Below are 25,396 nucleotides of genomic sequence, written 5' to 3'. Positions count from 1 at the left end.
ATTTTTTGAGGAATCTCCACACTGTTTTCCATAGTGGCTTCACCAATTTGTAGTCCCACCAAGAGTGCATGAGATAGCCTTTGACAGGTATAAGGTACATCCTTGCTTTTCTCCGATGATTAGTGATGTTGAGCATCTTTTCATGTCTGTTGGCCAAATGTATATCCTCTTTGGAGAAGTGTCTATTCAGGCCCTCTGCCCACTTTTTAGTTGAATTGTTTGTATTTTTTTGGAGTTGTCTTGAGTTCTCAATAAATTTTGGATATTAACCCCTTCTGTCCAATACTGTTTCAGTCCATTCCCAGAAGTTGCAGAATCAGTTCAACAAGAACTAGAATCTTACAGAGCGCAGGAAGATGAAGTTAAACGACTTAAAAGCATTATGGTAAGATTCTGCTTACTTTTTTAGAATTATAGGGAAGCAGAAGAGCATCTGGAAGGAGAAAGAAGTTAACTTTTTCTTCTCCTAAAAATTCAAGGCCATTCATTGCTTTAATTAAAAAAGAAAAAGAAATACCTCAACTTATATAAAAGATCTTTTTCATAATGAAATCTAAATACTGAGTAGAGCAAATATTTTTTTTTAATAATATTAATTTACTATTTGAAATATATATATAAAATGCAGCTTTATTTTAGAAATATATGTTTCAGTGCTACTCATTCTGTACTTTGATCTAACTTTAGATTTTAGCTCTACTATTTATTACTCTGTGACCTGTGAAAAATTTCTGGGCCAATTTCTTTATCTGAAACGCCAGCTGATCCTTTTTGTAGTCATCAACCATTTATTGGGCTGTTGGTGGCTAGAACTTTTCTATAATTGTCAAAAGACATATGTTTATTCCTTAAAGGAGAAGAATTATTATTCTTGGTGACCTAAATCTTACTGTTTACCAATGATCTTAGAAATATATTCATTTTTATGCTTGGGTTTTGGGATGTGTGAGTAGTTACTGATAACTTTTTCCTTCCCAGGGACTAGAAGGGGAAGATGAAGGAGCCATAAGTATGCTTTCTGACAATACTGCTAAGCTAACATCAGCTGTTAGGTAAGTAAGAAATATATCCTCTTTGAAGTCTTTTTGTTGATAAGATTTACTTAGGCGGTAAAAATTTTGTTAATAATTTAAATAGCGTTCCCGTTGCAGGAAATATCCTGCAATAGGATTTCCTGCTGCACTCTACCCCGCCTCCGCTCCTCCCTTGTTGCCCGCCCCGCCTTCTCCGCCAGCCCGCCTGCTTTTCCCTTCTCCCCCGGCCCTGCCTTCGCTCCTCCCTTCTCCTCCCCCCGCTTGCTTGCTTCTCCGAAGCTTTACTCCCTTCTGCAGCTCTTGGCTTCTTTCGACACTGTCTTGATATGCAAATTAGCCACCATCTTTGTTGGGGTGATTTGCATACTCGTCCTGATTGGCTGGCAGGCGTGGCTTGGTTGGTGGGCGTGGCGAAGGTGTGGTCAATTTGCATATTTGTCTATTATTAGATAGGATATATTAGGTAATAACATATACCTTTAAGTTTAAAGAACTAAATTGTATTTTTAACATGTTCAGTCTAAGTTCTCTCTTTTATGTAGCAGATCATTTGCTTCTTTCACTAGTTGGAGTATTGTATAATATGGATAATTTTATGAAGAAGATAATATTGATGATAAAGTAATGCAAGTTGTTACTAAGTTTATCATTGCTACTATTACTTTATTAACTAAAGGTTAAGCAATTTCTTTTGGATACTTTAAATGCTATTAAGGAGAGAGGAAAAATGTTTTAGAAGTATAAGTACAATCATATTGCCATTAACCTGATTTTATTCTAAGCCTCCAGATATTGGAACCAGAAAGTGAACAGTGGAGTAATGATATTTGGGAGGCATATTATTTTAAACTGAGAAGCACTTCACCTGCATTAGAGTAGTAAATACTGTATGTGTTCAAGGCTAGAGATTACATCCACTTGATAGTTTGTCATTTTGTTACTGTTTTACTTAAGTTTCCTCAGAGGACATACCCAGGTGGGTTTTATTAAGGTCTATGTCATTTTCTTAGAAAATATAATGGTTAATTTTTAATTTTTTGATACTTGTAGTTCTTTGCCAGAACTCCTTGAAAAAAAAAGACTTATTGATCTCCACACAAATGTTGCTACTGCTGTTTTAGAACATATAAAGGTAAATTTAACTTTTATCCTCCCCCCCATAATATAATTTTTACATTTATTATTCTATTAACAGTAGAGCTGTATCTCACCATCAGTAATACAGATTTAGACATTCGTTTTATTATAGTACTATCTAAAATAGCTGTTAATATCATCATTTCATTATGGAATTTGGCCCTGAACTTTTTAGTTTTAGATGAGTCTGTTAGCATTAAAGCTTCTTACTATCTCCTATTGTACTGTGATTTTGAAACAAATAAATTGGATCTTATATATGTTGTTATAGTTTTTTCTCATTACTTCATTCATGATTACCTGATACTGGCTTGATTTAGTTCCAGCATTGTACAGGTATTTATTCTCTGGACATGGAACTGAATTCTAGTGACAGCTTGACCATATGCTAGGATGTGACCCCTACTTCCCATTTAATAAACATTTGAAAAGCTGGATATGCCAGCTGCCTATCAAAGTAGTATCTTGGGTTTATGGAAAGGGAACTTAAATGTTTTCTTTTTTTAATTATTTAAAAAGTCACAGAGGGTTAGAAACGAGTTAATATAGATAGATAATAAGCATTTTGCAGCATGGAATTTCAATCTGCAGATTTCTATTAAGCTGACAACCTAATTTTTTTCTTTGTTCCACATCTTCATATTGATAATTACTGTTTTCATGTACCTACAGGAATAGAAACATGAATGTTCAGTCTAAATGGTTCTGCTGATATTTTCCCTTTTTTATATGCAAAATTTCTATAAAGTGGAAAAAGACTGCCCAGATCTGTTTACCTAAGGTCCATGGGAGATTTTAGGAACGTTCACAGCATAAGCAAAGATAGGCCGTTTGTGTGGAAAAGCCAGTGAAAGTACCTTGAGTGGGGCGGGGTCTCAGGTTATCACCAAGGTAGGAGGAACAGAATTAGTCCGGTTGATGGAAACTCAACCTGCCTGCTCTGTAGGAAGAGGGCTTCGCAAAGGAATAATGGCCTCTGCCAGCACTCACCCCACAGCCAGACAATTCAGTTCCTCCCCGTATGTCCCTGGTGCCTTTCAAACTGCTGTCCCAGCGCTGGAAGTCAGAGCGAGTGAGTTCCAGTAAGTCTGTGTGCTGGCCCTTTATGAAGAATGCCTGGGACTCTAGCATCCCTTAGTCTTCCTCAGCCTCAATCCCTGTTGGTTTTTACAGCCAGAAGTTATAGGGACTTCTCTTCCTGTGGATCCCTGAGCCGGGGAGGAGGGAGCTAGGAAGGGGCTGGGACACTTTGACCCTCAGGGGGGGACCTCTGTACCAAAGATATCCCTCTGATTTTTAATCCCCACATGTGGGTGTGGGACCAGCCTATTGCACATCTCTACCCCTCCTACCAGTCTCGATGTGCTTTTTCTGTAAATCCTTAGCTATAGGACTTCTGTTCACTACATTTCATGAGGTTGTTCCTTAGTTTAGTTGTAATTCTGATGTGTTTGTGGGAATATTCATGTACTGCATTTACCTCCTCTGTCATCTTGACCGGAAGCTCTGTAATTCATAACTTTTAAACATTTCCTTTAGTAGTTCTTTTATTTCTCATAGAAATATGATTTTATAAATAATTTGCAAACATATTTTATTTTATTTTTTATTTATTTTTTTAATATATTTTATTGATTTTTTACAGAGAGGAAGAGAGAGGGATAGAGAGTTAGAAACATCGATGAGAGAGAAACATTGATCAGCTGCTTCTTGCACACCCCCTACTGGGGATGTGCCCGCAACCAAGGTACATGCCCTTGACCGGAATCGAACCTGGGACCCTTGAGTCCGCAGGCTGACGCTCTATCCACTGAGCCAAACCGGTTTCGGCTCATATTTTAATTTTTAAAAATATATTTTTTTATTGATGTCAGAGAGGAAGGGAGAGGGAGAGAGAGAGAGAAACATCAATGATGAGAGAGAATCATTCATCGCTGCCTCCTGCATGCCCCCTACTGGGGATCGAGCCATAACCCAGGCATGTGCCCTTTACTGGAATCAAACCCAGGACCCTTCAATCCACAGGCCAATGCTCTATCCACTGAGGCAAACCAGCTAGGTCAGATTTAATTTTTTTTTTATCATTAAATTGAATTAAGTACTCTTTAGTATATGACACCTAAGAATAGGAAAAGATACCTACTTAACTACTTATAAATCATAGTACTTGAGAAAGAGAAGTGGCATTATGTGCTCTTTCACCTAATGCTCCCCTTTGAGAGGAAGAGCTGTGACATCAGAATGCTTCATCCTCTTGTAGCCAATAAAGAACAAACTGTTAATAAGCTGTTGTGGGTTGAGTCTTCATTGGTGCTGAATTATCATTTTTGTTTTACTACTTCCTGTGCAGAAAGACGTCATCTGATCAAGCAAACATGTATAGCCCTAGGTGTACACTCTGAGCAAGGCTTAGCCCCTGCTAGCAGTACCAGCTTTTGACCACAACCCCTTCTCCAGTGCTTAATCTTTAGAAATTCTCTTAATTGGTCTTCACTAGTCAACACACCAAATTAATTGATGCCCTTCATTCTCTCTGTAAAGCATAGTGCTAACTGGACACAATATTGACATGTTGACAACTGACAGCTAGTATGTTTTACCAGTGGAATTTTTAGCTTACCAAAAATAGCTATTTGTATTTCATTCCAACCTATCATTTTATGAATAGGAAAAGAGTATTATGTGTATAAAACTTAAGTTCACATCTTAGAAAGACTTAATGAAGTGGTGATCTGATTATTGTTCAAATTAGTAGTGGGTGAAAAAACAACCTAAAAGATTGGAAAATTTCAAAAGTAATAAAATTGCTCTGCAAATGTCTACAAATTTTTTTATTCCATTTGAAAGAAACTGAAACTGGAAATCATAGGTGATGCCTTATAGGTGTACTTTATGCAAGAAAGAAAAAATGTCATATAATTGATTGACATATAATTGTACATTTTAGGACTTAAGTTAAAAGGCAATGTTTAAAATGTATATGTACAACACTGATCTTTTTTAATCATTCTTTATATTAACTGGCTTTGATTAACTGCTCACCACTCTCCTGATCACAGTAGGGAAGGAATTTTACTGTACTAGAAATTAGAACATTTCTCTGGCTGGATTTTGACTGATCTATTTAAAATAATCTCTCTCCAATATACATGCCAAGTGAATATTCTTATGACCTACTTGTCTTTTCTTCAAGGCAGGGGGAAAATATGTTCTGTAACAGGAAGTCCCCATGGACAAGCTACCACTATCTTCTACCTCTTCTCATTCCAAATAAGGCTAATTATTACTAGAATTTGAATACGTATTTCTTTAAGTATGACCAAAGATAGCTCTTAAATGAGTAGAATACCTTTCAATTTCTCACACACTCAATTTCTGGAGACTACTTACACATCTCCCAAAAAAACCTGTGAAATTACTTTTCTCTGGCTCTTTGCTTTCACTTCTCATCTGTTTTTGTGAAGATGAAGCATTGTCATTTAGCAAGACCTAGTTTAATAGATTCATATTAAAGGTTAATTTAAAGAAATAAGACTTCTCAAAACCTAATAATAAGAAATAAACAATTCAGTTTAAAAAAATGGCCAAAGTATTTGAACAGAGATTTGACTTTAAAAAAATACAGATAGCCCTAGCTGGTTTGGCTCAGTGGATGGAGCATTGGCCTGCAGACTGAAGGGTCCCGGGTTTAATTCTGGTCAAGAGCTCATGCCTGGGTTGCGGGCTCGATCCCCAGTGGGGAGCGTGCGGGAGGCAACTGATCAATGATTCTCTCTCATCATTGATGTTTCTATCTTTCTCTTCGTCTCCTTTCCTCTCTGTAATGAATAAAAATATACTTAAATAAAAAAAATACAGTTAGCAAATAAGTTTCCACATCACTCATCATTAGAAAAATACAAACTAAAACCACAGTGAGATACCAGTACACATCTATTAAAGTGTCTAAAATTAAAAGGATTGGTCATGTCAACCTTTGGCAAAGAAACAGAGGAACTAGAGAACTCATAAATTGCTGGTAGAAATGTAAAAGGGTACATTCACTTTGGAAAATAATTTCTCAGTTTCTTAAAATGTTAAATACAAATGTATCATATGTTCCAGCTATTTCACTCCAAGGCCTTTACTCAATGTAAATGAAAGCATATGTTTATTGTACACAAATGTTCATAGCTGTGTCTTTATATACCCAAAAGTGGAAACAACCCAAATGTCATCAGATAAATTGGATAAACAAATCATGGTATATCTATTCAGTGGAATACTAGTCAGTGATAATTGATGCCCTTCATTCTCTCTGTAAAGCATAGTGCTAACTATTGATACATGCAACAACATGGGTGCATCTCAAAATAGAGTGCAAGGAGTCACATTTTTCAAAAAAGAAAAGTACAGTAAACCCTTATTTTTGCGGACCTCGATTTAACAGACTTCGGATTTAATGGACAAAATTTCCGGTCCATATGTCATATGTGAAAATACCCTGTTAATTTTAAAAAGCTCTTAACCAAGTTTGCTTATAATTAAATTATTTTTTTGTTTTGTTTTGTTACTAATTTACTATTATTTTTAACAAATTTTAGCAGAGAGGCCATATGTTAGAAAAACATATGGCCTATCTGCTGTAGTAATTTCGGCAACATTAATATTACATATCTGCAACTATAGTCTACATATTTAAACTCGAGTCACCGCTGGTAAACAGTGTTCTGCGAGTGATTACACTGCCTCACTTGCAGTAATTGGTTCTGTTGTCTCATGGCATGACTTTCTGCAGCAGTTTTAACACCTGCAGTCAATGTTCCCAGATGCACTAAGCAGCACCTCAGCCGTGTGCATTTGTTTACTCTCAGTGACTATGCCTAAGACTTGACTTTGAGTGGTAAGCACACAATGCAGTATACAGATGATATATTATAGAATTGTATACCCGAAACTTACATAATTGTATTAACCAATGTCACCCCAAAAATTTAATTTTAAAAAAGAGTACATAATCTTTGATTCATTTTACATAAATTTGCAAAAATGAAGCTAATCTATAGTAACAGAAAATAGATCAGTGCTTATCTAGGGACAGAAAGAGAAGTGTTAGAGGGTAAAAAGGGATGCATTACAACAAGGAAACTTTTCTGGGTAATGACTGATATGTTCTCTATCTGGATTGTATTCATGAATTCATACATATGTTAAAATTTACCAAATTCTGTGTATTGTATGTCAGTTACTCTTCAAAAATTCAAACAAAGCTTAGTGGTTATTTTAAATAATTTATTTTACAGATAAAAAACATATTTTTGTTTAAGTCATTGAGAAAACCAAGATTAATTTTGGTAATGAGAATGTTTGATTTAGGTTTAAAGTGACCTAGAATAGCAAGAAACTGAATATAGTACATAATTTGTGAATAGGTAAGCCTGAAATATTTTTATAGACTTTTTCCTTATAGAAATGGGCAGTAAGATAAATGCAGAGAATAGAAGCAGATTAAAATGTTTAAAAGGAGAGGAAAGATGCAGTCCTTATTTTTTAATTAAATTCCTCACAGTTTATTTATTTATACCTTGACTTGTTCTGAGGTAGCTTACAATAACGGCACACACGATAGCTGAGTAGAGAATGATTAATGAGAATCAGGGATGTATAAATTAGAGTAGAAAGTCAGAGTCAAACATAGCCCTTACAATTTCCTCTGTTCTTTGGTCTCTATTTTCCAGAGTCCTTCGTGAACCTACCGTGGAACTTAAGACTGTCAAGCTAGAAGGTACCTAGGGACAGAGTTCTAAGTAGATTCTACAAATTAGTGAGGTTTCTTCCCTGGTCAAATAAGGTTAGAAATAAAATTTTCTATATTCTCCTCTTGGAGATTCACAATGCAATGTAATATATAAAGTAGTCTGCAAGTCATGTATTTAGAAAACTTAATTAGCCAGTATTTCTCAAACTCTTTTGACTTTGAAACACTTTTAGGTAATACTTCTTATAACCAACTCTGAGAAGTAGCATTCTGCAGAATATATTTTGTGAAATATTCTTATTTTATAAATGAAGGAATTCCTCCCTTACCTCCAAAACAGGTTAAATGTTTCCTAGTTAGTGGCAGGGTTGGAACTCAAACTATTTTGTCTTGCTGTCTTCTTGCCAGGCCATTTTTCCTTGTTACTCAGTGAAGCAAAAAAAGTTTCATTTAAAGACATGCCTTAAAGAATTTCACATTCTTTTACTTAGCTCCTTCTGATAGTACCATTGTTGCTTTCTTTCCTTATTGATTACCTAAAATGTACAGTTCTATGGATGGTTCTTATTTTAATCCTAGTGAAAATATTTACACCCTGATGTTGTGTGAGTGCTAGAGTACCTGAAAAATAACATCTATTTTAAGACACTATTTTGATTTTATTCCAGTGCCTTAATGCTTTATACTTCACAAATATTTTATGATGAAACATAGCATCCTTAAATCATTATCCTTAGATGGAAAATGTAAACATATGGTGTGTTTTATTTCCTTTTAAAAGGAAGAACAAACTTTTTTGGCAACTTACATGTTAGATGATTCAACATAATAGATTATGTTCTCTATTCTGTGTAGGAATATGAATCTCAGAGGTACTGAGTACTTGGCTTAAAGCCAGACCCTGAAATTGAACTTTGGCTTTTTTACTTTTAAGTCCCATGCATTACCATACTGTAGTTCTTAAAACATATCCACCAAAAATTCAGTGAGCCCTGGCCTGTGTGGCTCAGTTGGTTGGGCATCATCCCATGCCCGGGGTGGGGGATTTTGGCAGTTACTGGTTTGATTCCCAGTCAGGGCACATGCCCAGGTTGTGGGCTGGATTCCCAGGTGGAGGTGTGTGGGAGGCAGCTAATCAATGTTTTGCTCTCATGTTGATGTTTCTCTCCATCTCCCTCTCTCTTTAAAAAAAAAATCAATTAAAATAATTTTTTTAAAATTCAATGAAGACAGAGCAACATTAGAATCAGATGTAATTTCAGCAAAAACAAAATAGAGTGAAGTAGGGACTCCAGTTGTCTTATTAAAATATTTGATGATTTAATGTGTTTATTCAATTCATTTAAAAAAATAGTCTGATCTTTTATATCCATGAATGCTTAAATAGGCAATGAAAATGCTTAAATAGGCAATGAAAATTTAGTAGTCAAAGTTTAGTAGTCAAAGTTTAAGTTTTATAAAACAAGTACACTTATTAAAAGAATGGAATTTTTTTAAAGGGTAAGTTATTGAAGTGCTGATAAGTATCTCAGGAATCGAATTCCATACTAGGGTCCCATATTAACTTGATAACAAACATTAATACATACAAACAAATGTATTATATACTCTGCATATCCTCCTATATAATAAAAGCCTAATATGCTAAGTGTCCGGTCATCCAGTTAGCCGTTCAACCAATCAAAGCATAATATGCTAATGATATGCTAAGGCTACTTAACTGCTCGCTATGGCGTGCACTGACCACCAGGGGGCAGATGCTCTGACTGGTAGGTTAGCTTGCTGCTGGGGTGTGACCCATCGGGACTGAGTGAGACGGGCTGGACATGCCCTGGAGCCTTCCTGCAGTCCCTCCCCAACTGGCAACCACCCGCGTCCCTCCACAGCTCTGATCGTGAACTGGTGGGGTTCCTCGGCCTGGCCTGTGCCCTCTCGCAATCCAGGACCCCTCGGGGGATGTCAGAGAGCTGGTTTTGGCCCGATCCCTCAGGCCAGGCCGAGGGACCCCACTGGTACATGAATTCGTGCACCGGGCCTCTAGTTCATTATAAATGTTAAACTCATGCATATATTTATTTTGAAGCACAGACCAAATCATCTCTATATTCTCTTCTGTTGAGTCATTTTATATAGTATCCATCAAAAACTAAAAGTGAGAGATTATTATTCAAAGGTACATACCATACATTTTCCGAAGATTTTGCAAACACTTTATTAAATGTGGCCCTTTCTTTTGTTTTTCTTTTTCTTTTTTTAAAATATATTTTATTGATTTTAGAGAGGAAGGGAGAAGGAGAGAGAGATAGAAACATCAACGATGAGAGAGAATCACCGATCGGCTGCCTCTTGCACGTCCCCCACTGGGGATCAAGCCCGCAACCCAGGCATGTGCCCTTAGCCGGAATTGAACCCGGGACCCCTCAGTCCGCAGACCGACGCTCCATCCATGTTTTTCGTCATATACATACCATTTTTCAATTTTGTTCTTTTAAATTATAGACTATTTTTTAGAGCAGTTTGTTTGTTTTGTTTTTAGCAACTGTTTATTTTCTGTCAACCTTATTTCCATTCTTAAAAGTTTGTGGACAAACAGCTTAAGACTACTCTGGTTGTTCCTACCCATTCAGTGGACTGAGCAGTGGGGGCTGCAGACCAGCCTTCAGTGGCAGGCTGAGTGCTTCAGGCTTCAGTAGGAAACGGCTGAATAGGCACAGAGGCATCTGCACACCTTCAGGCGAGTCTGCGACCTCAGGTTATGCAGCAGTGAACACCCTGAAATTTCTTCTTGGTCATAGCCTTTTCAGCAGCGGCCTGCTCTTGCTTTTCAATCCATTCAGGGTCTCTGTAGAGTAGAGTTCAGGCATGGGTTGTCATGGGAGATGGTGCCACGCATACACAGTACTTCCTGGGCCAGCATCCACCACAGCAGACCCACTGAGTGAGCTCCTTGTTGCAAGGGATAGCAATGCCCACATAGCTCAGAGGAGAGTCTGTGATACACAGAGCAGGGGGAGGCAGGTTAACATAAGACATCTCTGTGAGATCTGGTGGTCAGCCCTGGGATCAGTAACCCCCACAGGTCCCAGCTCCCGGACGGCCGCCTGGATCTGGTAGTGAAGGTTCCAGGAGTGAAGCAGCCGTAGCAGTGGCTCCACGGGCAGCAGCGAACTTCAGCGCAGCTCGCTGGCCGGTGTTCCTGGACGATACGGCACTGACCTCAGCAGGGTTTTCAATGGCACCCGTGGCACAGCTGCCAGATTCTCTTCAGGTTGATGATGTAGATGCCATCACTCCTCCTTTTGTAGATGGACTGTTCCATTTGGAAGTCAAGGTTGGTGCCAGTGGGTTCCTGCTGCAAGGAATTTGAGGACATCCTCCTCCTTCATTTGTAGGACATCTAGGGCTCCGGACATTGTGAAAGTTTCCCTTTAAGTTACCTGGGAACCAAGAACAGCGCCATATGGGCCCCTTTCACAATAGTGCAGAAAAGCTAGAGAAGTTTGCCTTTGTAGAAAAATAAGTGAAAAGTACAGAGAATTTCTGTATACCACCCACCCCCAGTTTCCCCTATTACTAACATTTTGCATTACTGTGGTACATTTGTTAAAATCGATAAGCCAACATCAATACATTATTACTAAAGTCCATAGTTTATTGGGCTTCACTCTTTTGTGTTGTACATTCTATGGGTTTTGAAAAATGTATAACAACATATATCCTTATTACAGTATTATATAGAAGTTTCACTGCCCTAAAAATCACCTGTGCTCCACCTTTCCATCTCTATTTTCCTTCCCCTGAGTCCATAATAACCACTGATCTTTTTACTGATCTCTGCAGTGTTATCCTTTCCAGAATGGCATGGAGTTGAAATCATATAGTGTGTAGCCTTTTCAGATTGGCTGCTTTCATGTCAAAACATGCATTTAAGATTCCTCCATGTCTTTTCATAGCTTGGTAGCTCAGTTCTTTTTATTACTGACTATATTCTTTTGTCTAACTGTGCCAGTTTGTTTATCCATTCAACTAATGAAGGAGATGTTGGTTGCTTCCAGCTTTTTGACAGTATGAATAAAGGTGCAGTAAACATTCACGTGAAGGTTTTTGGGTGGATATAAGTTTTCATCTCTAAACAATGTGATTGCTGAATCATATGGTAACATTATGTTTAGATTTAACAGACGGCCTACTGCCGGACTGTCTGCCAAGGTGGCTGTACCACTGCAATCCCACCAGCAATGAGTGAGAGTTCCTATTGTGCCATAGCCTTGCTTGCATTTGGTATTGTCAGTGTTGGATTTCAGCCATTCTCATTGGTTATTTTAATTTGCAAATCTCTAATGACATACTATGTAGAACATCTTTTCATATGCTTACTTCCCATCTGTATCTTTGGTGAGATGTCTGTTCAGGTCTTTGAGCCATTTTTAAATCAGATTGTTTGTTTTCTTATTGTTGAGTTTTAAGAATTATTTGTACTTTCGGGGCAGAGGGAAGAAACAGTCCTTTGAATGGATGTCTTTTGCAAATATTTTCTCCCAGTCTATAGATTGTCTTCTCATTCTCTTGATAATGTCTTTCACAGAACAGAAACTTTTAATTTTAATTAAGTCCAACTTATTATTTCTTTCATGAATTGTGCCTTTGGTATCATATCTAAAAATTCATCACTATACCTAAGATTTAAATTTTCTCCTAAGTTATCTTCTAGGAGTTTTATAGTTTTGCAGTTTACATTTAGGTCTATCATCCATTTTTAGTTAATTTTTGTGAAAATTGTAGGGTTTGTGGCTAGATTAATTTTTTTACATGTAGATATGCAGTTGTTCCACTACCATTTTTTTATTTCTTAAATTTTTAAAAAATCCTCACCCAAGGACATGCTTATAGAGAGGAAGGGAGAGAGAGAAACAGAAAAATATTGATCAGTTACTTCCTGAGCACGCCCCAACTGGGGATCAAACCTGCAATCCAGGTATGTGCCCTGACTGGGAATTGAACCGGCAACCTTTCGGTACACAGGATGACACTCAACCAACTGAGCCACTCTGGCCAGGCTTCAGCACCATTTCTTGAAGAATGTCTTTTCTTTATTGAATTGCAGTTGCTTTTCTGTCAAAGATTAGTTGACTTTATTTGTATGGGTTTATTTTGCTGCATAAGAAACTCTCTTTTCTGTTCTGTTGGTATATTTGTCTCCTTTTTGGCCAGGACCCCACAGTCTGTCTTACTATAGCTTTATTGTCTTAAAAATCAAGTATTGTCAATTCCTTATTTTTCCCTCCTTGAATATTATGTTGACTATTCTGGGTCTTTCTTGTCTCCATATAAACCTTAGAATCATTTTGTCAATATCTACAAAATAACTTGCTGCAATTTTTATTGGGATTGGTTGAATCTGTACATCAAGTTGGGAAGAACTCACATATTGACAATACTGAGTCTTCCTATTTATTAGCATAGAATATCTCTCTTTTCTTTCAAAATTTTGTAGTTTTTCTCATATAGATCTTCTACATATTTTAGATTTATAATGTTAGATTTATAACTTTCATTTATTTTTGTTTTGAGTACTAATGAAATAGTATTGTCTTTTAATTTCAAATTTCAGTTGTTCATTGTTAGTATATTAGAAAATAATTGACTTTTGTATATTAACCTTGTATCTTGTAACCTTGTCACTTATTTGTTCCAGAAGTTTTGTGTTGCTTCTTTGGAATTTTCTTCATTGACAATCATGTCATCTGCAAATGAAGACAATTTTTTTTATTTCTTCCCTATCTGTATACCTCTTATTTCATTTTATGTTTATTGGATTAGTTAGGACTTCCAGTATAATATTGAATATGAGTATGTGAGGCGCATCCTAGCTTTGTTCCTGATCTTAGCAGCAAAGCATCTACTTTCTCATTTGCATTCTGTTTTTGGGAAGACATTGTAGAGCACTGATATAATTTCTTTCTTAAATGTTTGATAGAATTCTCTAGTGAGCCAGCCCATCTAGACCTGATGTTTTCTGTTTTGGAAGGTTACTAATATTGATTAATTTCTTTACTAGATGTATCAGCCCATTCAAATTATTTGTTTCTCCGTTAGTGAACTCTGACAGATTGTGTCTTTCACAGAATTGGTTTATAATGTCATGGGTATATTAGTGATATCTAGTAATATTTCATTTCTGATATTAGTTATTCATGTTCCTTCTCCTTTTTTCTTAATTAACCTCACTAGAGAGTAATCAGTTTTATTGAACTTTTCAAAGAACCAGCTTTTGGTTCCAGTGATTTTTCTATATTGCTTTCTTATTTTTAATTTCAGTGGTATCTGTTCTGGTTTTTATTATTTCTTTTCATCTGCTTACTTTGGGTTTAATTTGCTCTTTTTTTCAGGAGTTCAACACATTGGTAGTATAAATTACAACTGAATGCCTCTGAGAGTCATAGTAAATTAAAACCTGTATTAGTTTACAAATGCCATGTAAACCTCTATTTTTTCCAAAAACATTATAAAGCAGTTTTTGATATTTTATCAGAATAAGGTTATAATATTTGTATTTTTAATACCTGTCATCTATAAAGAATAATTCATGTACATTTTTTATTTTTTATTACAAGATCACTTTTGTCAGAATTTAAATATTTTTGGTAGGAGTCAGTATGTGGGATGAATTTATAAATAAAGTTGTTTCCTTATTCTAAAACAGTTTTAAGGCAGCTTTCATAAATAGCACATATGATAAAAATAATGAAATAAAAACTCAGAATAGTTGCTATATAGTTGTAATTCTCAAATTTGGCTTTGAAGTTTCTGGCAACCAAGATTTAAAAGATGAGGGAGTGGATTACGTTTTAAAAAATAAAAAAACTTAAACTTCTTATCAGAAAGGAGAATTTCTGTTATCTTTATTTTAAGCAAAGTGTTTCTTAGCATCATATTCCAGAAGACATTGCTCATATTAGGCATAACTAGAGTAAATTGAATTATGTGACGATGCACTATTTTAATACCAGTGCAGTCATAGATTTCATGGTAACTTAATGAAAGTCAATGGTATAATATTAAAATATCATTAAATGAGGGCAATTTTATAAATCACCAAGGTAGTAAGTTCTAAGTTTATACCCTTTGAGTATCTAAAGTGGAAAGAATTTAAAAATTGCACAGTCTTTAACATATTATCACTTTTTTCTGTTGGACTTTTAATAGGAGTCAGCAGAGAAGTTGAGGTTACTCATTTAGATTTGGACCTAGAATGCTAGACGTTCAGTAATTTTTGTTGAGAGAAAAAAATGTATATATTTGGAAATGAGATAGCCAAGTAGTAAGGTTGATAGCCTGTTGTAGACATTCTAGATACTAACCAGGTTCCCCACCAGTACATTATCCCATCTCTGCACAGAAGAGATACATTCCCTATGTAGAATGAATTTTATTCAAGGTGTTTTAAGTCATTCTGACATATGAGCAAGTGCTCCAAAGTAAGCATTTTTAGTCACCTGTGTTATATATACAACACCTTCAAATATAAGTTCATGGATCATCTGATTTTTGTGCAACATAATTTTTCATCTTGGCAGACCCATTAAAAACTCACCAATATGAAATGCCAAAAAAAAAAAAAAAAGCACATGTAAATACTGAAAATATGTTAATGTGCTGTTTTGTTATATTATAAAAAGTAATTGTGCTTTTGGAGAATTTCAGTCATCTTGCAGGGCACAAGGCATACAATAAAGAACAAGTAGTCGCAAGGAATTTATACTCTAGGGGCATATGCAGACTATTACAGTACAGCATACAGATGCTACCCACTGGGAGGATGGGATATCCATATACATCCCTAAGAAATGATGGGAACTAAACATGAGGAGAAGAAGAAAGAAAAAGAACATCCCGGCTGGTGTGGTTCAGTTGTTGAGTGTTGACCACGGTTCGATTCCTGGTCAGGGCATATGCCCAGGTTTCGGGCTCAGTCCCTAATGTGGGGCGTGCAGGAGGCAGCCAATCAGTGGTTCTCTCTCATTGATGTTTCTCTCTCCCTCTTCCTTTCTCTTTGAAATCAATAAAAATACATTTTTTTTTTTAAAAGAAAGGGTGGGGTATAAATGATCTTCAACTTAGATATAGGTTATGCATATCCGACTAAAGGTATAGTTCTAAGTTCCTATTAGCTTAGGATATACTTTTCTATAGAAAATATGTGATTGGTCCCTGTCAAAACCCTACTTAATTCATAATGTGAAAGATTCCTAATGTTGTGTTGAAACAGAGAAGGGTTTATCAACCCCTCTCCCTCCTGTGATAGGTAGGAGGAGAGGAATATTTGGATTCTTAATAGTAAAAAAAAAGTTAACTCTCCTTTTTTCTTGCCTTTACTTTCTCTACTGACTAATGTTAGAGATTAGAATTGAGGATTAGAAGAGAGGGAAGGCCAAGAAATACCAATGTAGACTTTGTCATCAACCAGTCGTTGACTGAGGTGTGGGGAAAAAAGCGTAGCTAGCAGTGAGTAGGGAGCTTCACAATGGTGGTGTCTTCTGTACTTAGAATGGAAAGAGAAACTGGGCAGAGTGAGGGGGCTGAGTACTCCTTAATTGTCAGAAGGAAAAGGGAATTCACTTCATGTCTTACATGGGTCATATGACAAATGTTTTTAGTTAATGATTTTCAAAAGCCAAAATTTGTATACTTGACCCTTGAACAAAGCAGGCATTAGGGGCACCACCCAACCCTCAGTTGAAATAAAAAATAGCATTTTTGGTTTGAGGTTGATTTAATCCACAGATGAAAAACCCAGGGATACAGAGGGCCAACTGTATATTTATTGAAAAATTTGGTACATAAGAGGACCCATGCAGTTCAAATCCCTGTTGTTCAAGGGTCAACTGTACTTATACATCCCAGGTAACTATTAAGAGTTTTCCATTATTGTGAAGAAAGAGGACAGCTGATTTTTAAAAGGGATTTTTGAGAAATTCATGGCTTAGAATTTATATTCACTAGCTATAATTTATATTCCATGCATAGTCCTTTGGTTTTCTATAAAATTCCCTTCTTGCCCTAGCCGGCTTGGCTCAGTGGATAGAGCGTCAGCCTGCCAACTCAAAGGGTCCCAGGTTCGATTCCGGCCAAGGGCACATGCCTGGGTTGCAGGCTCAATCCCCAGTGGGGGTCGTGCAGGAGGCAGCCAATCAATGATTCTCTCTCATCATTGATGTTTCTATCTCTCTCTCCTTCTCCCTTCCTCTCTGAAATCAATAAAGAAATATATTAAAAAATAAATTAAAAATAATAAAATTCCTTTCTTACTCATTCTTGATATTTATTGAAGCTACCAAAAATCTGTTTATCTTGACCTTATTATTTTGTTTTATATTTTTAACTTGTCTATTTTCCATATAACTCTTGTTATCCAAGTTGTATTCTCCTTTGAACTCATCTTCTATATATATAAAAGCCTAAGCGACCAGCTGACCAGCTGACCGGATGGTAGCTATGATGTGCACTGACCACCAGGGGGCAGACTCTCAATGAGGGAGCGGAAACCACAGGCATGGAAACATGACGCAGACTGATGAATCTCAGAGGGAAGGGGGAGGTGGGAGGGCGGGAAGAGTTTAACCAAAGATCTTATATGCATACTAGAGGCTTGGTGCACAGATTCATGCACTGGCAGGGTCCCTCAGCCTGGCCTGTGGGGATCAGGCTGAAACCGGCTCTCCGACATCCCCCAAGGGGTCTCGGATTGCGAGAGGGCGCAGGCCAGACTGAGGGACCCCACTGGTGCACGAATCCATGCACCGGGCCTCTAGTAGTGTATAAAAGTAATCAGTCTTTGGGATTACAGAAGTTGTTTCTGTACAGAAGTTGTTCCTTATGTGGATGATCCCTTATTTCAAGAAATTGAGAAAGGACCTACAGATATTATGTATCTGGTCCAATAACCTTGTGGTACATATACTAAATTATGTGTATTACAAAAAACCTAAATATGTACTAATTGGAAAATATACTTTTTTTCCCATAAAGCATATACAAAGGAAGTAAAATTGTACTTGAGGAAAATAAACTTTTTTCTACACTTTCTCTGTGATGTACATTGGAGTCTGAACTGGATTTGAATCTGAACTCTACTAATTTTACTCTGGTAACCTTAAAATAAATATATATTTCTGTGTGTCCTTCATCTTTAGAATGAGACTAATAATTTCTAGCTCATATTATTATTTGGAGAATTAAAATGAGATAATCTAAGTAAGTTTTTAAACACTGTTCTCTGCTACCCTTGAGCTCTATAGAGACTTTTAATGGGTCACCTTGAATCTGATTTATGTTTAGGGTTCTGCAGAAGACTTAATTTGAGAAAGAGGGTCCTGAGGTTCACTGTTTAAAAACATTTGAATGTCGTCCTGGCCAGTTGTTCAGTGGTTAGAGCATCGGCCTGAAGACCAAAGGGTCACAGGTTTGATTCCCGGTTAAGGGCATGTGCCTTGGTTGCAGGTTCCCCAGCTCTGGTAGGGACGAGTTCAGGAGGCAACCAGTCGATGTATGTCTCTCATGTTAATGTTTCTCTCTCGCCCTTCCACTCTCTCTAGCAGTCAATGAAAAAAATATCCTCCAGAGAGGATTTAAAATAAATAAATAACAGCATAGTTGTAAAGTGCATTGTACATAATAAATGCTGAAAGATACTAGTTCTCTTATGCAGGAAGTTCAAATGTAAGCTAATACATCAAGAAGAACAAAATAGATCTAATGTTTCTTCACTGATTTATGTAGGCACATGCATTAGATTCTATTATGTCATTTAGCGTACTTAATTTCATATATCAAATGACTAAAGGCCAAAACCGGTTTGGCTCAGTGGGTAGAGCGTCGGCCTGCAGACTCAAGGGTCCCAGGTTCGATTCCGGTCAAGGGCATGTACCTTGGTTGCGGGCACATCCCCAATAGGGGGTGTGCAAGAGGCAGCTGATCGATGTTTCTCTCTCATCGATGTTTCTAACTCTCTATCCCTCTCTCTTCCTCTCTGTAAAAAATCAAAAAAAAAAATATGACTAAAGACTGATTACATTTTTCACTTCTAGAAGTTTATTCTACTTTCATCACTTTTTTTCTTTCATAACTTTTAAAGATGACTATTAATCAGGCTCTGGCTGGGTATCTCAGTTGGTTAGAGCATGGTCCTGACATGCCAACGTTTTGGGTTTGATCCCATATAAGAATCGACCAATGAATCCATAAATGAGTGGAACAACAAATAGATGTTTCTCTCTCTCTCTCTCTCCCTCCTTCCCCCCCTTTCTCGCAAATCAAATAAATTTAAATATCTTTAACAAACAGAGATGACTACTTATCTGTATATATCCTGATCTTACAGCTTAGAAATTCAATTATTTTGTCAAGTACTTGTTATGAGCCATATTCCTTATTAAACTATTAGTGTTAAATGATTAATTAGACACATTCTAGGGAGGTTACTCTTTTAGAAGAGTAGCATGTAAACAAAGGAGAATAATATAGTATAACTAGAGGCCTGGTGCACGAAATTCATGCATTCGGGGGGAGGGGTTCCTCAGCCCGGCCTGCGCTCTCTTGCAGTCTGGGAGCCCTTGGGGGATGTCCAACTGATAGTTTAGGCCCGCTCCCTGTGGGGAGCGGCCCTAAGCTGGCAGTCAGACATCCTTAGCACTGCTGTGGAGGCGGGAGAGGCTCCCGTCACCGCGGCTGTGCTTACCAACCGTGAGCCCGGCTTCTGGCTGAGCGGCACTCCCCCTGTGGGAGTGCACTGACCACCAGGGGGCAGCTCCTGTGTTGAGCATCTGCCCTCTGGTGGTCAGTGCGCATCATAGTAACTGGTCGTTCTGCCATTCGGTCCATTTGCATATTAGCCTTTTAGATATTCCCAGTATATAGGTTCATTGTTATTATGGAAATGTACATAAGGTGCACATTTAAAGGAATAATAAATTCTTCCAGCTGACAGAGAGACTGGGGAAGGGGCAAGAATGGGAAAGAGTGGAGATTGAAGAAAGAGTTGCAAAGAAGCTGGTCCTTGAAGAATGAGTAGTCTTCACCAGGCAGGCGATGGAAGAGGAATATATTCTTAAAAAGCTAAGAGAATAATCTGAGCCTAAGCCTAGACACATGATGTCTAATGAAGAAAAGTCAGTGAGTTATTTGATGTGACTTCAGGGAACTATCCTAGTGTATAGTAGTTAAACAGAAAAGGTTGGCGGGAGCAGATTGTGAGGGTCTGCAAGTAAACTTAACACCTTATTTTATCACATTACCCCCTCCATTTCTTGCTTCATTCTACAGATGATTAGCCTTTCCCAATATAATATTCACATTAACATAATTCCTACTACCATTATCCTAGTTCCTCATGAGTTATCTTAGACTTTTTTCACTATTTGCTTTAAATCTCCATTCTCATGTTGATTATTAAGTATCTGTCTCTTTCCATTTCCACAGCCACCACTATGGTCTCTTTTCTAGGATCTCTTTTCTGTTTCTTTCGTCCATTTTTAATATTATACTTTTTTATTCCTAGGACTTCATCTATTTGGTATTCAAAATAGCTTTGTAGAGTAGCTAAGATAGCTCCTATGTCAGGAAGTCTGAAGAAGATAAAGTGCCAAATAGTTTATAAAAAGGAAAACTTGTAACGTTTATTATACTTTTATCAGGAGCTCATTAATAAGGAAATTCTCCATGTACTGATTTAGGGTATTTTGTTGAGTAAAAGCGAAGGACAGAAGAGTACAGTATATTACCTTTTGTGTCAGTAAATGGAGGGATATTAGGATATAGACCCTATTTGCTTACATGCAAAAAAAATAAAACTATATAAGAAATAAAGTAAATATCCATAGGAATGGGTGAAAATGGGGTGGAAGAGGCCAAGGGTGAGGGCAGATCTCAATGTGCATATACCTTTTTATGTTGTTTGGGATTTTAACTGAGTATTTCATCTATTTAGAGCTTTGACCTGTGCCACAGCGGGGGAGTGGATTGAGGGACTCTCACTGATCTCCTTGTACCTCATACATATAAAATCACTTCTTAGCCTATCATGCCTATTTCTCCAGGCCGATTATGCCTTTGTATGATCCCTGTCACTGAAATGAACTCTATCCTTCAAATCACTTTCAAAATTCAACTCAAATGTTATCACTTCCTCCTCCACAATTGGTTAACTATTTCATTCTGTCACCTTAGCTTAATATTTTTATGTATGTTCTATATTTATATATTGGTTCTTTGTTGGTATCTACAAATATTCTAACTTATTTCATAAGTGGTTTCTATTCCCTTTAGAGCAGCGACTTTTTATCAGTGTGCAGCAAGAATTCTTAAAACATGCAATACCTGACTATTTAGTCAGGGGCACTGACTTCTTTTCCCTTAGATTGTCAAATAAAAAATGACAACAGCCAACACAATAATAGCCATCCAGTGTGAATGAATGAATATTATATCTTTTTTTTTGTCAGATCGTCAAAAATATGTATTTTTGATGTGCTGCAGAATTTCAGTAATTCATTTATGTGTGCATGAGATGAAAAAGGTTGAAAATCACTGTCTTAGATTAACACCTTCAATAGAAAACATGTTATTTTTTCTCTCATGTATTATCTGAAACATAATTTAATAGATACTTGGTAATAATTTTTATTTTTTTGGAGGATCCTAACATGTTAATTTCATTTGGATAATTTTAATCAACAAATTTTTAATTTGGGAAAAGGTGTGATACCAAAAAGCTAAGCTTGACTACTTTTCTAATACCTAAAACTTCAAAGTATTAAGTGGGGTATTAATGAGGAAAAACAGTTTTATTTAAAAACTATTGAAAATAATTTAGGGTAACTTTCTATTCAGTTAAGTAAAAATATGTAGATTTCTTTACAAAAAAAATATATAACCATTACATGACGACTAATTTGCATGGAATACAATATTATTTGTTAGCTAGTTACTGATGTATACAGTAGTTGAGATTTGTGTGGTTTTTATCTTTGCTAATACAAATGTGACAATTAACTTTGAATTTATAAGTCAAATATGGTAAACAAAGGAGCAATCTGGGTTTTGTTTTGTTTTAATTTCTTTATTGATTAAGGTATTACATATGTGTCCTCATCCTCCCCCATCTCCCCCCCACTCATGCCCTCACCCCCCTGTTGTCTGTGTCCATTGCATACAAGTCCTTTGGTTGATCTCTCCCCTTACCCCCACCCTCCCCTACCTTCCCTCTGAGGTTTGAATCTGGGTGTTTTTTTACATAAAGTGTATGATCAGAAGTAAGAAACTTTAAAATAAATTCTATTAGGAAATGAACGTTTGCTTTTAAAATTGATCATCTATACCAATAAAAGGGTAATATGCTAATTAGAACAGATGTCCTTCTGGACAAAGCTGCAGCAGCTGCGAGGGCCCAGGGCCAGTGGCGCGGGAGAGGCAGGGCAGAGCCGGTGGGCCTGGGCCGGTTCCACCTGCGCCGCGTGGCCCTTCTGTCCACAGAGGCGGCGCTAGGAGAGGCGGGGCGGCCCACAGTCCTGGAGCCTCCACAGAGGCTGGACAGGGTGCCTCAACCTCCCCCAGCCCCTCCCCCAGCTGGCCTGGCCCCAGATCGCCCCTACACACACAAGTGGGCGGGGGGTGGGGCTAGCGCTAAGAAGCTAGAGCCAAGGGTCGGCAGCCCCGGTGACTGGCTTTGGCATCAGCAGTGGGGTGATAGGGGTGGCGCCTTCCCCTGATCCTCCCGGTTGCCTCCCGCAGAGGGAGGCCAGCAGGCCTAAGCCATCAGTAGGAAATCTCCTGAGGGCTCCCAGACTGAGAGGGGGCAGGCCAAGCTGAGGGAACCCCCTCCAGTGCACGAAAATTTGTGCACTGGGCCTCTAGTAGAAAATAAAACTTGTAAGCTGAGAAGCCCTTAATGTGTTTTTATTACTTGAGGTATTCTAACCTAATATTTATTTTGAAACAGGCAAGAAAACTAGATGTATATTTTGAATATGAAGAAAAAATAATGAGCAAAACTACTCTGGATAAATCTCTTCTAGATATAATATCAGACCCTGATGGTATGTACCATAAATTTGATGTTAATGTAAGTTTCACATCAGGTGAATCCAGCATATTCAATTTTAGTAAAATCTGAATAGAATTATTTTTTTCTAACCATTTATGCTAATAATGAGATAATTAAATAAACTTTTCTATTGAGAACTTTGTAGCATAACAGTTCATAAAGTAGAAAAATGATTTGCATTTTATTTCATTGAACTTTGCTTTAATGGTATTTAAGCACTTTTTATATTCATTTAAAGTGCTACATCTGAAGCTCAATTTCTGTTGGTCCAGGAAGATTTGAAGGTATAACATTCAAAGCAGGTGTCTCTAAGTGATACACTTTCTAAATAATTTGGTTTAAACCTAACGAGTTTTCTAAAAAGATGTATCTAAAGCTGAATTCTATTTTAAATATTTAGGGAATTCACTTTTAAAGAAACTCTTTAGTCAGTCCCTTTATATTTTATAATTATCTACATATTTGTATGTTAAATTTTCTTAAAATAAGATACACTCTTTGTATTTGGAAAATGTAATTTAATTATTGCTTTCAATTATAATGATTATAGGATCTACATAGGGTTTTAGCATATTAAAATCACTAAACTTTAGAGAGTTATTAATCATTTCAGAATAGTTATCAGTTCAAATCTCAGCCCTTTTCCAAAATGAATAAAAAGGATATAAGCTCTACTCATCTTATATTTTGCACAAAAGTTACTCACCTGATGATGGTTTTTGAGTTAGAGTTGTTTTTTTTAAATATGTTTTTATTGATTTTTATTTTTAGAGGGAGAGAGAAACATCAATGATGAGAGAATCACTGATTGGTTGCCTCCTGCATGCCCCCTACTGGGGATTGAGCCCACAACCCAAGCACGTGCCCTGACTGGGAATCGAACCTGTGACCTCTGGGTTCATAGGTTGACACTCAACCACTGAGCCACATCGGCTGGGCTGGTATGAGCTTTTGACTTTATTTAAAATTAAAAAGTAATTTTAAGACATACAAATTATTTGTAATTAAAGATTCTATTCATACAACTTCTGAGAAGCCATAAGTATTGCTCTCACTTTTTAAAAAATATGTTTTTATTGATTTTAGAGTGAGGAAAGAGAGGAGAGAGAGAGAGAGAGAGAGAGAGAGAGAGAGAGAGAGAGAGAGAAAGAGAAAGAGAGAGAAACATTGATCGGCTGCCTCCTGCATGCACCCTACTGTGGTTTGACCCTACAGCCTGGACATGTGCCCTGACCAGGAATTGAACCAGCGACCTCTTGGTGCATGGATTGACGCTCAACTACTGAGCCATATAGCTGGGCTTGCTCACACTTTTAAAAAGCTAGATTTGTAGTGAGAGCATAGCATTTTAAGTATTTATACTTTACAATAAAAAAATGCAAAATATACATAAGTCCATTACTTCAGAGTTATTTACAAGAACTTTTGAGTTAAAGTTAAAATAAATAGTGTGGTGATAAAAGGGCAAACAACCTTTCATTGTCCTTTCCCCCCTACTTTCTCAATTTACTTTTGAAGACATTAAATAAGGCTGAGCAATGTAGGCATTTATGTAAAGCAGAAGCCTGTGTCACTTTCGACCAGAACAAGATGTTGGAACCTGAGCAAAATGAGAAGGGCATCTACATGTAGGGTAATGGGAGTGTTGATAATTTGTATGAGGTATTGAGTCCGAGTGAAGTGAGCAGTGTCCACAGGTGGAAACAATCCAGCATGGGTGTTAGAGCTCTAACAGATCGCTGCACAGGAGCCAACCCAACATCAGCCCAAATGGGTGAGCAGTGTGGCCAGGCATGTTGATGGGTCCATTGTAGGGAATCAGTGTCCAAGTGGAGTGGGAGGCCTCCATGCAGGCAAAGATGGCAGCAGAGATATGATATTTGTTACGTACAAGGAGCTGGTTAAATAAGTAAATATATCAGATAATATAAAGGGAGCCAGGTTTCTCCTTGTTGGAGAAGGAAGTTATAAATAGGAAAGGGAGAGGACTAGAATGAATCCTGGGATGTTGGATTGGAATTGGAGGTGTTGGTATGGACTTAGTGTTTTCACTATGTATTTGTCAGATAGAGAAATAAATACAGATGTGTGTGTGTGTGTGTGTGTGTGTGTGTGTGTGTGTATACACTTATACAGAGTGCCCCCCAAAAATGTATACACACTTGAACAGCTAATAGCACAATTTTGAAAATGAAATTATTTTAATAAACATTGCCTTTATAATTATTCAAAGTGTATATATAAATTTGGGGGGACATCCAATATATGCATTATCTAGTTCTGCCAATTGAGCAGGGCTAGAAGCAACAATACCCCAATAGTAAAGCTTTTAGCTTATAAATACCATTTTACATTAGGACTCATTGGAGAAGTGGTTGATTCCAGGAC

At 37.1% G+C, this 25,396-nt stretch overlaps 1 protein-coding gene and 1 pseudogene across 3 annotated transcripts in view; one reads left to right on the top strand and one right to left on the bottom strand.

The window, feature by feature from the left end:
* Nucleotides 1–25,396, top strand: part of SCFD1 (sec1 family domain containing 1) — a 122,106-nt gene that overhangs the window by 47,575 nt on the left and 49,135 nt on the right. Inside the window, exons 12-15 of one of the 2 annotated variants that reach the window (XM_079767982.1) lie at nucleotides 295–385; nucleotides 979–1,052; nucleotides 2,085–2,166; nucleotides 22,904–23,000. In XM_079767982.1, the coding sequence (XP_079624108.1) occupies nucleotides 295–385; nucleotides 979–1,052; nucleotides 2,085–2,166; nucleotides 22,904–23,000 (344 nt within the window). Of the gene's footprint in view, nucleotides 1–294; nucleotides 386–978; nucleotides 1,053–2,084; nucleotides 2,167–7,888; nucleotides 7,996–22,903; nucleotides 23,001–25,396 lie in introns of those variants that run through there. The other variant, XM_079767983.1, reaches the window with a different exon arrangement.
* On the bottom strand, nucleotides 10,588–11,321 carry LOC307097540 (small ribosomal subunit protein uS2-like; annotated as a pseudogene). The gene has a single exon. The product of its transcript is annotated as a small ribosomal subunit protein uS2-like (transcript).

The sequence above is a fragment of the Cnephaeus nilssonii genome (genome assembly GCF_951640355.1).
Source record: "Cnephaeus nilssonii genome assembly, chromosome: 4".
Classification (NCBI taxonomy): domain Eukaryota; kingdom Metazoa; phylum Chordata; class Mammalia; order Chiroptera; family Vespertilionidae; genus Cnephaeus; species Cnephaeus nilssonii.
Note: the sequence above shows the minus strand (reverse complement) of the source record. Positions and strands in the feature narration are given on the sequence as shown.